Raw genomic sequence first — 14,689 nt, 5'->3', positions numbered from 1 at the left:
TAGCCACATTTCAGATGCTCAATAGCCACATGTGGTTAAGAGCTACTATTTCAGATAGTTTAGTTCTAGAGTGTGACTTGTCACCCCCACAAACAACATATACCTGTCACTTCTTTTTTTGTTTGTTTTGTTTTTGGTACTGGGAATCAAACTCAGGACCTTGGCGCTTGCCAGGCAGGTGTTTGTGCCACTGAGCTGTATCCCCGGCCCTACTTCTCACTTCTTCCTTATTTGTTAAAATGAAAGAAGGAGCTGGGCATGGTGGCCCATCCCTATAATCCCAGCACCCTGGGAGGCTGAGGCAAGAAGATTCCAAGTTCAAGCAAAGTTTGGGCAACTTAGTGATTTAGCAAGGCCCTTTCTCAAAATTAAAAAAATTACAAGCCAGGTGTGGTGGCACACACCTGTAATCCCAGTACTTGGGAGGCTCAGGTAGGAGGATTGTTGCGAGTCTGAGGCCAGCCTGGGCTGCAAAATGAGCTTAAGACCAGCCTGAACTGCATAGCAAGACCCTGTCTCAAAAAGGCAGAAAAAAAAAGGAGGGAGGGAGGGAGGAAGGAAGGTCGGTCAAAATAGGGTTGGTATTGTTGTGTCTATTTTTATAGGGTTATCTTATGCCACTGTGAAGTGTGAAAGTGCTTTGTAAGCTCTAGTTCTCCAAGGAGGTATGGAAATTATTATCAGGAATAAAGGCTTTGCTGACATGAGTAGGATATCTATAAAGTAAAATTTTGAAAGGAGACACTGAGATGGCAAATCAGAGGTTGGACATGTAGCTCAGTGGTAGTGAGTAGTTAGCATGTGAGAGGCCATGGGTTTGAATCCACAGTACTTTTGAAGAAAAGAGCAAATTAGCTGTCGTTGAATTCATCTGTGATAAAAATTAATTTCAAGCAATGAAGAGCATGTGTCCTTTTTCCTGCTATCTCTTTATAGTGGTCTTTATGGAAGAAATCTTTCACATTAATAAAGTTCTCTAAATATTTTAATCTGTGGGACTTTTTTTCCTATAGTATTTTGAAAATAGAGCAGAGCATTTAGTTTTTATCTTGAAATAGGAGCTGGAGAGCTACTAAAAATGCATGGTTTTTGGTAGTGAATGTAGCTCACATACTTTATAGTATTGAGGTACGAACAGTATTACAAATTTCTCGTACTGCCCAATTTGTTGTCAAGGATTGGAACTGACCAAAAAACAATGTCAGAGATTCACCTGTTGAAAGTACTTGTGAAATGCTTTTCATTTCATATTATAAAGGAAAATTTAAATACTGTAATTTTTCTGACAGATTGATGAATGAGGCTTTTAACAATCCGGACACTATGAGAAATATTGATGAGTTTAAAGTGACATCCACATCTTTTGCTAGCACTTTACCAACCAAATAGTCCACTCCTTTTTCTTTAGTCATACCCTGAACTATTCCATGGGCCTTTCAGGAGTTCAATACTTAATATAAATGTAAGTTTACTATGTGGAAATCAGATTGCTAAATGAAGTAACTTCAAAAAAGTCAATTTTATAAAGTGGCTTCTGGGTAAAGATCTGACCGTTTTTAAGTTTGCCTGGGCCAGATACCCCAACCTAGTACATGACCCTTTCTCCCTCACCCATCCCTTTAATTAGCTAAATCCTTATGACTCCACCTCTTGAAATACTTCTTTAATCTGCAACCTCCTGTCTGTCCTCACTGCTCTAACTCAGCCTTTCATCACCGTTCTCAAGAGCTATTGCAACAGTCTCCAAACCAGTTTCCCTGCCTCCAGCTTCATCCTGTCCTCCACCCCTCAATTTAGCCTCGCCTCCCAGCAGAATGATCTTGCTAAAATGCAGCTCTGATCGTGCCACTCTCCTAATTCAAAACACCGGGTTCATCCCAGGGCCGACTGATAATAATCCAAACTACTGAGCACAGTGTTCAAAGCACTTCGCAGTCAAAGCACGAATTGTCTTATCAGCCTCGCCTGCTGTCATGTGCCCAGAGCAATGATAATCAAATTAACTTGTGGTTCTCCAATAAATCCTACCCTTTTATGAGCTCTCTGTTTTCTTTCTTTCTGTGGTGCCCTCCACTCCTCACATCATTGCATCTCGTGATATGGGGGTGTCTTCAAATGCCGCATTTTGTTCTTTCAGCCTCCAAATGGCCTCCATGTCTCATGGTGCTTTGGGAGCCCATGAAAGCAGAAAAGAAGCTGTAGCCTTCAGCTAAACCCAAAATTGAAATCACTTACTTTATATCTGTATGATTTGTTCCTGCTTTCCTCCTCCAGCTGTACCGTTGGGCATCACCTCAGCATCCAGTGTATCACCCCTTGTCTTTAGGTATACTGAGACTCACGTGGCTGTTTTGCCCACCACGTTGCCTAGCCGAGCTATCTGCCTTCACCCTTGCCGGCCTGTTCCTCCGTGACATACTCATAGCTGCCATACTCTTTTGGCTTCTCTTCTTCGCATTTTGTGCTGCTTTGCTTTTGTAGCCATCACTGAACAGTCAGCAGGATCCTTTCCTTCCTTCTGTTCTGCAACCCAATTGATCACAGCATGTTGGCTGTTGACTTTGAGCCTTTGGTTTTTTGCTGCTATTCATCGTTGCTGGGGGCCCCTAGAGGGTGCTCTTTTTTGCCAAAGCATTTTGTTTTTCTTTCTGCTCCTATTCTAGATTTAGGGTTTTCTGAATGCTTGATAGTGCCAGAAGCATTGTCTCCAAATAAGCGTAGCTCTGTTCCTGTAGTTTCCCTTTCTTTTCATTTAAATGTGAAAATATTGTTTGGGAGAAAGAATCTTGGTTAGAAAAACTCATAGAGATCAGACCCTCGATAGCCAAGTTTGTCTCTATTGAGGACAATACGTTTGGAAAGGAGCTTTTCCTTGCTCTCTGCTCCTCCAAGCTCATCTTCAGTGTCAAGCGAAGGTAACCGAGTTGTTTGGGTAGGTTTGGTTGAACCTGAATAGACCTCTTAAGCCAAAGCCCTCCTGCCACAACAAATGCATGTATTGTTTGCTTGAATTCTTTATTCTTGATCATTAAAGCTAGCTGATCTTTCTGAAACTGATCCTTTGCATTAGATCTGAAATCAGTCAAGATACAGAATAGAATTATATTAAGGAGCAATTAATTTGTCAAGCAGAGGTTTAATAGTTTCTGTTTGGTACTTGTTTGCATTTTATATGATGTTTGTTGCATAATCAATAATTTCTTTGTAAATGTTTGGTTTTCAGGCTGGTTGGAAGGAAAATCACGCAACATTCATGAGCGAACTAAAAAATCTTCAGGCTTCTGGACTGACTACTCTTGGTCAGGCTCTAAGATCCTCATTTGATCTGTTAAATCTCAATAGATTAATATCTGGAATAGACAATTATGGACAGGTAAAAAAAATTTTGAGTGAGTACAGCTAATTTCCTTTGGTGACTTGGGGCAGGAATTCAAAATTGGGCATGGTTACCAAGGTCTCTACAACTTTTGATATCCTCCAAAGAGGTTGATATAATTTTTAAATACATGATTTTTTTAAAAAATCCTTCTTGATTATTATATGTGGCTTGATTTTAAAATAATTAAAATTGCCTACCACCCGATCATCAGATATCTGAGAATGGGATGAATAAATTGCTGAGAAATATTGGAAGAAGGCAGTTGGGATCTTTCTGTGTCAACCCCTATTGCCCCTCCCACTCTCATGTAAAGGCTATAGAATAAAAGGAAGCCAGAACTGCATTTGCTGTTGCCATCATTGTCCTTATCTACTCTAAAAACTCTGCTCATGATCTCCAGAGTCACTCTCCAAGTTTCAGAGTTTGTCACCAGTGTCCCCCATCTGTGCTAGGATTCTAACTCAGGTGAATGGATTCATGAGTGTGTATGATATTGCCATTATAATCCCTTTAATATCAGTTTGTGATTCCTTGGAAAGCTGATAGATAAAAGTATTTTGAATGTTATGGCTTGGGGAGTTTTTGAATTATAAGAATTTCTCAGTTTATAGAAATGCTACCTCTTTCAAGATTATTTTGGTTCCTACTCATTTCAGTCCCTAATCTTTTTCTCTTTATAAATCCAAGCAGATTTTACCATTTATTGGGGAGATCATTAACAAGGCAAATGTAAAAGTTTAAATAGAATTTTATTACTTTACACAGCTCTAATTCTCTTTACATGTATTTTAGGGGAGAAATCCATTTTTTTTAGAACCATCTATTTTAATTACCATCACAGACGGAAACAAGTTAACAAGTACTGCTAGTGTTCAAGAAGAGGTGAGATTTTATTTTTTTAATTTCATTAAATGGCAGAGAACATGAGGCTATTTCTGTGGGAAGCATGTATCTCCAATTAAGAATTAAGTTTCGATAAACGTGCTGTCTTAGTAATCCTTGAAAGATTACTTAATTTTATTGAGCTCCATGAAAGAAAAATGAGCTTTTTAACTCTTTCTTCATTTTTATGTGGGTTGTTATAATGGACCTTTTCAAATTTTGCCTTATCAGCTTCATCTTCCTTTGAATTCTCCTCTGCCTGGAAGTGAACTAACCAAAGAACCTTTTCGCTGGGATCAAAGGTTATTTGCCCTGGTGTTGCGTTTGCCTGGAGTGGCTTGTACGGAACCAGAGCAACTGGGGAGTGTACCAAGTGATGAATCAGCCATCACACAAATGTGTGAAGTCACAGGAGGTATTGGCAAAATCTCATATTTCTAAAGAAAGAATTTATGGCAGCAGAGTATAGTTTTCACTAAATGCCACATCTAAACTTTGTTTGCCTTTAAAATCTTTTCGCTCTGATGTTTAATCTCATTATTAATACTTTAGTTGCTGCCAATGTAATTATGATTATTCCAAGTTATATTTTAAAATTTCAGATGCTTATATTATGATATAGTACTTTAATCAAACTTGTGCTCATTGTTTTCACCTCTGGCATAGGTCGCTCCTACTGTGTTAGAACACAACGAATGTTGAATCAATGTTTAGAATCTCTAGTGCAAAAAGTTCAGAGTGGTGTAGTTATTCATTTTGAAAAAACGGGACCAGATCCACTTCCTGTTGGAGAAGGTATGGTGGATAACATTTTTTAACCCTAAAGTGTGATATAGGACAATGATCTGACATTCAGAATATGTTAAACAAATTATAATAGTGATAATCTTCATTATCCACGTACGTTTGAGTAAAACATCTATCCAAACTATTGTCTTTTCTTTGCCTATGTAGGTGTCAGTTGGCTAAATTCTAACAACTTCAATTTTATCTTGAATATTCCTAAGAAAATTTTTCCTTTCCCCAAATCATTTTATATTCCCTTGTCCCAGTCTTGGAATGACACTGACTCATTCCCTCTCTATTCACAAAATGTCTGCATATTCCCTACAGTGTGACACTTACATATCTTGTTTGGAGCTCTGAGCACCAGATATGCCAAACTATCTTAATAAAAGTTGTGTTAGTTTCTGTCCTGCAGCAAGAGATTGTGAATGGTTTATCCAGGAACTTAGAAGGTTCTGTAAGGTTCTACGCTAATCTTTTCTTACTACTTTTTAACTGTAGAACCTTTTAAAATGAGATTTTACAGAAAGTCTGACTCTAAATGGATAAAAGCAGAGATACTTTTGCATAGGGGTAGTTAAAATTTAGTGAATTTCCAGATTGCTTTGTGAATGGACGTTTGTGACTACTTGTGTGTAGATTTCAAAGAGGTCAGGGAACTAAACCACAGTATAGTAATGTACAGAGCTTTGTTGTTCTAGGTTATTAGTTCTCATTTCTGTCAGGTCCCACACATATATACACATGCATACTTACTACCATAATGCTTATCTCCTCTGATCTATGCATTTTAATTGCCATGGCCAAGACCAAATGGGCTAAACACACATGGAAGAAAGCTACACATTTGTCTGAAATAGTGAATCCTGTGGTTCCTGACTTTTTTTTTTCTCTTTGGTTCCTGAATTCTTTTGAGAAACTATTAGAAAAATATAAACCTCTTTCCCTAGAGAAAAAAGCATAGGCTATACCCAGTTTTATGCATAATGATTTTAGAAGCTTCTTAGCCACCCCTGCAAGAAAACTTGCCATGAAAGACTGAGGCCTGTGAGAAGGCATGCTATGTGAACTGAAAACTTTCATATGGAAATTCCTGGGATCTGGTGTCATACATGTAAAAATAAGTCAGATTTCCTTTCTAGCTCCGGTTCTCCTTTTCCAGAGTTCTTAACCTTTCAGATTTTGATGAAAGTGAAAACCCTTTCCTAAGAAAACTGTACATTCCCAGAGTTGTGAGCTCAACTTCATAGGACTTCTCCAAAACCATTATATGTTCTCCCTAGAGCCCAATGGTCCTCAATAAATCTCCTGGTCTACAATAATCACTGCTGAAAGTAATATTGAAATAAGTAAAATTATTTCATTTGCTTAATTTGGTAATTCTTAAAAAATAGCTGTAATGTTTTCGTGTGTTTATCCATCCAAGTCTCATAAAATTCAAAGTTAGTTTCATAATAGTTTTTCACATAAGAATATATTCTCATAGTGGGTTAAGGATGGTGAGGTGTATTGAATTAGAGAGGACTGATTAGAAGAAAAGAGAAACTAGAGAGAACATTTGGAAATCCTAGTAGTGTCACTTTTTTCCTTCCGTTTTTCATGAATCATTATTTTTTATATCTGCCTTTAGCTGGAAAATTTGTACAAGTAGATCAGCACCTGTAAAAAGAAATTCACACCCTAGTCTGTCTTTTGTTTAACTTTTAGATGGACTTACGGATTCATCTAGACCAAGCAATTCATTTGCTGCTCAACCATGGCATAGTTGTCATAAACTCATTTATGTACGGCCTAACTCTAAAACTGGTGTTCCTGTTGGACACTGGCCAATTCCAGAATCATTTTGGCCAGATCAGAATTTGCCTTCACTAGTAAGTATCATACAACAAAAACGTAAACATTGTGTGGATTTTTAGTTTGCTGACTATAGTGGACCTTTTGAGAAGTGAGGCTTTTGAGATCTGTCTTTTTGCCTTCTATCTCCTACTAAAAGTCTAGCTTGTGCCTAAAAGCAAGAAAGAGGACTTCCTTTACTTTCCAGCATTTGCACTCTTTCTTTAAGTTGCCTTTTTCATTTGAGCTGCCATCTTTAGATGTTAGTACATTGTTATTTTAGATGTCGTCATTATCTGTGACTTGATTTTTATTTCAGAGCAGCCGCCTTCATTTCGTTGGTAAGCACAGTGCCTAAAAAGTCACCGGCATTGGTTTTCATGCATAGCCTCAGAAAACTGAAACCTAGCTTACACCTTGCATAGGTTTTAGAAACATAGTCAAAACATTTTCAAAGATCTACTTCCTAAGGAGTAGCAACACACATAGTGGAACTTGCTTGATCTACAATTCATCTTTTTTTAATCAATGAACTTTGGTTCTGTAGTAATGCACTTTTTAATGATGGGTAAATAAGCAATTTTTTTAAAAAATAATCTCTAGTGACTCACGTACAGCTTATCTTTAAAGGCTCATTTGAGGAAGTTTTTTTCAACTCTCCAACATCTTGTAGGTTTATAAATGATAAAGGCAAGTAAATGTGCTTTCCCACTTATAAAGAAGCAAAGATGCTGTATCATGTATCTATTAGTCTTCCAGATCTCTCAGCCCTTGCTGTCCCTCTTTCTCTCTGGTGCTCTCCAGTCACAAGTTACCCCTGATAAGAAAACGGCCTTTGCAGCCCTACCCAAATTGTCCCTAGCTTTGGCTATTTAAGACAAGCTTGTAGGTATGAACAACACCGTCAACCCGGGCCCTGGACTTACGACTAGCTCATCATCTTGCTCTTTCCATACCTTCTTATTTTTCGTTTTACTTGTTAGTAGCTTTAGTTCTGCCATTACCTCATTAGAAAATTTCATGGATTTTTCCCCAGCAGTACCTAAGTTATGTATAAACTAGCAGGACAAAGGAATGAAGGGCAAGTGATGCTTGGTGACCACAAAGTGGACCTGAAATTCAGGGTTCATCCTATGGATCATAGTGGGTTCTTAAATATATTCAGAGCATTTTTTATTCCACTGAAATTCTATTTATGAGTGTTGTAATTTACTTTTCCTATCCTTAATACTAAGTAGACAGTAGAGATAAAGAATCTGCATCCCTTCTTCACAAGAAAGCCATTGGTGATTCCTACAGGTCTAATAACTCTTTCTCAAAGCACTAGTCTGTATCTCAGTGATGGTTTCAAAAAATCTAAAAGGGCTGGCAGAATTGCCAGAAATGTAAGCTTGCTTGATACCTGATCATATTTTCTTCCTTTTTATTTTAGCCACCAAGAACATCTCATCCTGTTGTGAGGTTCTCCTGTGTAGATTGTGAGCCAATGGTTATAGATAAACTGCCCTTCGACAAATATGAACTTGAGCCTTCTCCCTTAACTCAGTATATCTTGGAACGAAAATCTCCCCATAGCTGCTGGCAGGTATTTATTCACTGTGCTTATTGGCCAAATGTGTGGAACCACTCTGGGATCAGGGCTTTGTTTTCAGAAGTTTCAAAGGTTAATCTGGAAATACTAGACTGTTTTTCCTCACAAATGCCATCAAGTAAGCAACAGGGCCAAGTAAATAAATTCAGATTGATTAGCTAACTACACAGTGCCATTTAAGATAGTAGAATATGATACCTGTATATTTGAAGACTTCGGCTCCCCTCTTCCTCAAAGCCTGTCTGTGGACACCAGGTTAAGCATCTGTAACTTATTCAGGTGTTGTGGCACACACCTGTAATCCCACACTCTTGGGAGGCTTAGGCAGGAGGATTGCAGGCTTGAAGCCAGCCTGAGCGATTTAGTGAGACCCTGTCTTAAAATAAAAAATAAAAGGGGCTGGAGATGTACCTCAGTAGTGGAGCACTGCTAGGTTCGATCCCAGATACCAAAGTTCTCAGCCCTTAGTTTGAATTTGACAGATTGGAAATATAGGCTATTTGAGGCAGAAAACTTAGTCCTTGAAATCCATTGCTATATTAGTATAATGCAGTAAAACTTTTTCCTGTAGTAAAAACCACGTGTGTTTGTAGTGGGATTTTATTGAGATGAGACAAATTCACAGATATATCATGCAGTGGTTCTTCCAAGTATTATGCTGCAGCCAGAAGGACTTGCAGAATTGGTTAATGGAGTCATCTTTAGAATTTAATTTATAAAAATTCAGACATAGTAGTCATAGACTTTTTATTTGGATATAGCAGATGAGTCCCACATTGTAAGGATGTTTATTCTATCACTAAACTACCAAACCATATAGCAATTAGTAATTGTTAGGTTCTATTTCTTGTTTTGTTTTTTTTTTTTTTTTTTTTTTTTTTTTTTTTTTTTAGGTTCTATTTCTGCAAGGAACACTTTCAGACTTCCATCTGTTTCATCCTAAAATGCGAGATTATTGCTACTAGCTGTCTATGAGCTACTTTCCTTCCCCCAAGATGCTAAAGGGAGTTAAAAAAAAGGAATAGGCATGAATCAAGAATATAAAAGAGCAAGAAACAGACCAATCTCAAAAATACAATGTTGAGGAAAAGAATCCAGATAGAATAAATTACTGTACTTATTCTATAATTCCACTTTACATCCATTCAAAGAGAGGTAAAACTATTTCTGTTAGAAATCAGGTTAGTTATTCCTATTGGGAGCTGCAGGGTAGTGACCAGAAATGACAGGAGGAAATTTACCAAAACATACTGAGATCTAGAGATATGAGTACCAGAATGCTAACATAAAATAAAGCTGTAAGGTTTGAATGTATGGGTTGAAAAGCACTTTTGTAATAAAAGCAAATAAAATAACAAATCATACGTTTTCCTAAAAATAAAACCTCTTTTATAGATAGTACATTTTGGGGTGGCAGAATAGGTCAGTGGCACAAGCTCTTGCCTGGCAAGCGCAAGGTCCTGAGTTTGATTCCCGGTACCGACAAAAAATCATAGCAATATATATAGCACATTTCTTATAAACCTTCTCCAAAAAAACTTAAGAAATCTTATCTTTACTCTTGCACAACTCCTCAAATGTGCCATAGTCTTTTGTCCGGATCTTATATTACCTAAGTTTACTTTAATGTGATAAATTTTTTTTTTTGAGACAAGGTCTTGCTCCGTAGCTCAGCCTGGCCTGGAACGTGTGGCTATCCTCCTGCCTCAGCCTCCCAAGTGTGGGGAGTATAGGTTTCCACCATGACACCTAGCTACTAATGTGATAAATTATTGAGAATAAAATGAACCAAGCTCCAGGCAGTTTGGCAGGCCCATAATAGAGTTTATGTTCAAACCCTAGCTCTGCCACCAAATATCCGGCCTTGTACTAGACACTCACTTTCTCTGAACTAGATAGCCTCTAATTATTACTTGGAATCTCTAATTATTACTTGGAATCTATAAGCTCATGGGTGATAGGAAATGTAGAAAAATTTTAAGAGGTTTATGCAAAGGGAAGAAAGAAAAGAGGGAAGAAGGTTGGGTGAGAAACAAAAAAAAGGTGCTTTTCCTCTCCTGGGAATTCTAAGTCTGATTCATAGAATTAAATATCTTTTTTTATCTTTTATGATAGCCTTTTTCCTCTTCTAATCCACACACTTAGGAAATAAAATTCAGCATGTTTTATTACTCTTACCTGTTTATATGGAGGTGCAGATTACAACATGAAATCTAGCAGAATTGTGTTTTAGCACAACCCATGTTTTTCAGCATTATAATTTCATAGGAAAGATTTATTCTTAGTAACTTCTAAATATAACAAAACTTAGTGAACTGGTAGGTGATTTTGCTGCCACTAAGAACCCATAAGGTAAATGGAGGCTGTTGAACATCAGGGTTCAAATTTTGTCTTAAATGATCCTGCCAAAGGACTTTGGAAAAGTAAAGGTGTAGGTCTCTCAACGGTATGGACCGGTGTCCTGAGTCAGAGTCAGAGTCGTATCTGGCATAATGGTGCGCACCTGCACTGGGGAGGCTCAGGTTCAGAACACTTGCTATGATTCCCAGCCAGTCTGGCTACATAGTGAGTTCTGGGCTAGGCTGAACTGCAAACTACATAGCAAGACCCTGTCTCAAAAAACAAACATGGTGCTTGCTTCGGCAAGCACCGAAGCACATACACTAAAATTGGAATGATAAAGAGGCCCCTGCACAAGGAAGATACACAAATTTCTGAAGAGTTCCATGTTTTGATAAATTTTAGTGATTTGTAGGAAAATGGGTGTATCTTAACACCATAATGCTTAGTGAAATAATCAGAGAGAAAAGCTTAAGTATCATATGGTTTCTTTTACATGAGAAACCAAAAGTATAAATAATTTGAAGAGTAAAATAAAAGCTAAGAGGAAACAGGGAGTAGATCTTTTGCCAATGGGAAGAGGATTTTAAAGATGGGGGGCAGAGCAGAGGGGAAGGGGAAGTAAAAAGGACTAAGATGTGATGTGTACTTGTACTGACTCCCCAAGATGAATGTGTCCATTATGTATCCCAAACACATACTAATAAAGAGTAGGAACATGGAACATACATATAAGCACGATAGCTACAGAACTGTGTACATGCGCTGACTATAGTACAAATCAAGTCAGGAATTTCAATAAGGACTAAGAACATACTCATATAGAATAAGATTAATGTTTTAATCTTCATTGAATATTTGCTGTAACATCCAAGAGAAAAGCCTTCCACATTCTACCAAAGTATCTCCTTGCTTCCTCAAAATAATTTGCCATAGTGCCTGCCTTATAATAGCTACTTAATAAATATTTATGAAGTGAAAAATTGACAAATGTGTAGGGGAAAGGAACAGCAAAGAGAAATAGAGCAAGATTTAATAGTAGTACACATGAGGACTGTGTATATAATCCTTTAATAGGCTACATTTTTCATAATTGTGTGCATTAGACATGCGACCATATTCCCTTTTCCTAAAAGTCTGTACTCAGATCATCACCTATTCTTTTAAGAAATTTACTTGTTTTAATGGCTGGTATCACTTAGTGGTATTTTGGCTTTATTTTCCATTGTGCTAACCAAGTAAATACTTGGGTATTTTTGATGTGGCCTATGGCCCCTGAGTTACATTGTATAGTTTCATTTCTTACATGTATAGTATCACATTATATAGTTTAATTTTTTATTGTAATTTATGAAAAATTGCAATCTGAACTTTTTTTTGGTATCGGGAATCAAACTCATGGCCTTGTGCTTGCCAGGCAGGCTCTGTGCCCCTGAGCTATATCCCCGGCCCACAATCTGAACATTTAAGTTTAGTATGATGTATTTGGACATAAATGTAGGCTAAAAACACCATTCCTATTTTAAATTACAGTTAAATTGTGCCACTGATGTTACTATGGACTGTTACTATGTGTTTAGTTTAATATACTTCATTATTGTCATAATTGCCATTATTTATATTCTTCGCAGGTATTTGTTACTAGTAGTGGAAAATACAATGAACTTGGATATCCATTTGGTTACTTAAAAGCCAGTACAACTTTAACTTGTGTAAACCTCTTTGTGATGCCTTACAACTACCCAGTTTTACTTCCTCTTTTAGGTAAGTAGAATATGTGCCACTTAATCATCTGTAAAATATAGCAAAAACAAATGTAGATAACGGGTTAAGAATTTTTAATGCACCAAAGAAAAATGGATCACAGAATAGAGAAATTGTAAAAACTGCTTTTCATGGGGTAGAGTTTGCATGTTACATGTTTTGTTTTTCTTGTTTGTCCGTAGAAGAAAAGAGGCACTTGACCTCTGGTGTGTGCTCTCACTGTTGTTCTCTAGGTTGCAAGCTCCAGTGAGCATCCTCTCCCATTTTGAAGTGCACTTGGCATTTCTGTACACTAATTGAGTTCAGAAAACTCTGGGTTTTGTTAGGGATAACCCTAATCCTAACCTTCTAGGAACCCAAAGTTTTCTTAAGAAAATATGGCTATATTAAAGTATGATTGGCATAAAAAGGCTGTATACAACTTGCTTAGTTTGTAGATGAACATACACCCATGAAACCATCACTGTAATTTATGTCATAAATGTATCTATCACTTCTGAAAGTCTTCTGTTTTCTTCACATACTATTATTATTTTAAAATAAGAACATTTACCCTAAGATCTATCCTCTTAGTAAGTTTTCAAGAACACAACATGGTATTTGCTAACTATAGGCACTACACTGGAGGATATCATGCTAAGTGAAATAAATCAGACACAGAGTGACAAATACTACATGATATCACTTACACACTTATTATTTGGAGATAATTGTAGATTATCATGTAATTGTAAGAAATCGTACAAAGAGATGACACCAAAAACATAGGTAAGTGAAAACAAATCAAAAAATGGGAAGAAGTCAATCTTATAAACTCTTATGTTTCAAAGAATATAATCAATAATATGTAAAGCAACCTATGGAATAGGAAAATGTATTTGTAAATCATATATCTCATGAGGGATTAGTATCAGGCTATATAAAGAACTCTGAAAATTCAAAAGAAAGATTGAATAGCCAAATTACAAAACAGGCAAGGGACTTGAATAGATATTTCTCCAAAAAATATATGCAAATAGCTAACAGGCACATGAAAAGATACTCAAATCACTAACCAGAGTAAATATAAATGAAAGTACGATGAGATATTACCTTGCTCCCATTAGGATGACCACTATCAAAAACAGAAAATAGCACGTGTTGGTGAGAATGTGGAGAAATTGGAATCTTTGCGCACAGTGACTAGGAATGTAAAATGGTACAACTACTATGGGAAAAAGAATAGAGGTTCTTTAGAATATTAAAAATGGAATTACCAGCTGGACATGGTGATACATACCTATAATTCCAGCACATGAGAAACTGAGGCAAGATTGCCAGGAGTTTGAGGCCAATCTGGGCTACATAGTGGTTTCAAGGTCAGCCTGAACTACATATTAAGACCCTATCTCAAAACAAAAATTGAATTATCATGTGATCCAGAAATACCATTCCTAGGTATATATCTGAAAGACTTGAATCCAGGTTCTTGAAGATATAGTTGCTCATTTATATTCATCACAGTATTGGATATTTGCAGTCTGCAGTTGGTTGACTCTGTGGATGCAGAAACTGTATAAAAAAGGCCCAAACTATAATAGCCTCATAAAATGAATTGGGAAGTAGTCTCTTAATATGTTTTCTGAAAGAGATTATACATAATTGATGTTATATTACTATTCTTTAAACATTTGATAAAATTTTTTCAGTGAAATTATTAGTCTGTAAATTCCTTTTGGGAGTTTTAAAATTAATAATCTAATTTCTTTGATAGTTATCAGGTTGCTTAAATTATTATTTTGTTTTGTTGATCGTACTTATTTATGCTTTTGATGAATTGGTCCATTTTATCTAAGTTGTCAAATTTATATATGTGGAGTTACTCCTAGTAATTATTGTCCTTTTGATGGATGCAGGGTCTATAGGAATATTGCTTATTTCATTCCTGAAATAGTAACATGAGTTTTATGTCTTCTTTTCCCTTTGTAAACCTTGTTAGAGGTTTACCATTTATATTGATTTTTGTCAACAAAACAGCACTTTGCTTAATTAATTTTATCAATTGTTTTTCCTTTTTTTACTCTCATTGATTTCTTCATTATTTTTTCTTGCTTGGAGCTCCTTTTGCTTTTCTT

The 14,689-nt window shown here is 36.6% G+C and overlaps 1 protein-coding gene across 3 annotated transcripts in view; it reads left to right on the top strand.

Annotated features, from left to right (window-relative positions):
• The first annotated feature begins 3,223 nt into the window (after positions 1–3,223).
• Positions 3,224–14,689, top strand: part of Sage1 (sarcoma antigen 1) — a 32,018-nt gene continuing 20,552 nt past the window's right edge. For all 3 annotated transcript variants that reach the window (XM_013504489.1, XM_013504488.1, XM_013504487.1), the window contains exons 1-7: positions 3,224–3,373; positions 4,172–4,261; positions 4,493–4,676; positions 4,928–5,056; positions 6,755–6,918; positions 8,313–8,465; positions 12,443–12,575. In XM_013504489.1, the coding sequence (XP_013359943.1) occupies positions 3,254–3,373; positions 4,172–4,261; positions 4,493–4,676; positions 4,928–5,056; positions 6,755–6,918; positions 8,313–8,465; positions 12,443–12,575 (973 nt within the window). In that variant the 5' untranslated portion in view covers positions 3,224–3,253. The remainder of the gene's footprint in view (positions 3,374–4,171; positions 4,262–4,492; positions 4,677–4,927; positions 5,057–6,754; positions 6,919–8,312; positions 8,466–12,442; positions 12,576–14,689) is intronic.

This window comes from Chinchilla lanigera, unplaced genomic scaffold (genome assembly GCF_000276665.1).
Source record: "Chinchilla lanigera isolate Chin_1 unplaced genomic scaffold, ChiLan1.0 scaffold00088, whole genome shotgun sequence".
Taxonomy (NCBI): domain Eukaryota; kingdom Metazoa; phylum Chordata; class Mammalia; order Rodentia; family Chinchillidae; genus Chinchilla; species Chinchilla lanigera.
Note: the sequence above shows the minus strand (reverse complement) of the source record. Positions and strands in the feature narration are given on the sequence as shown.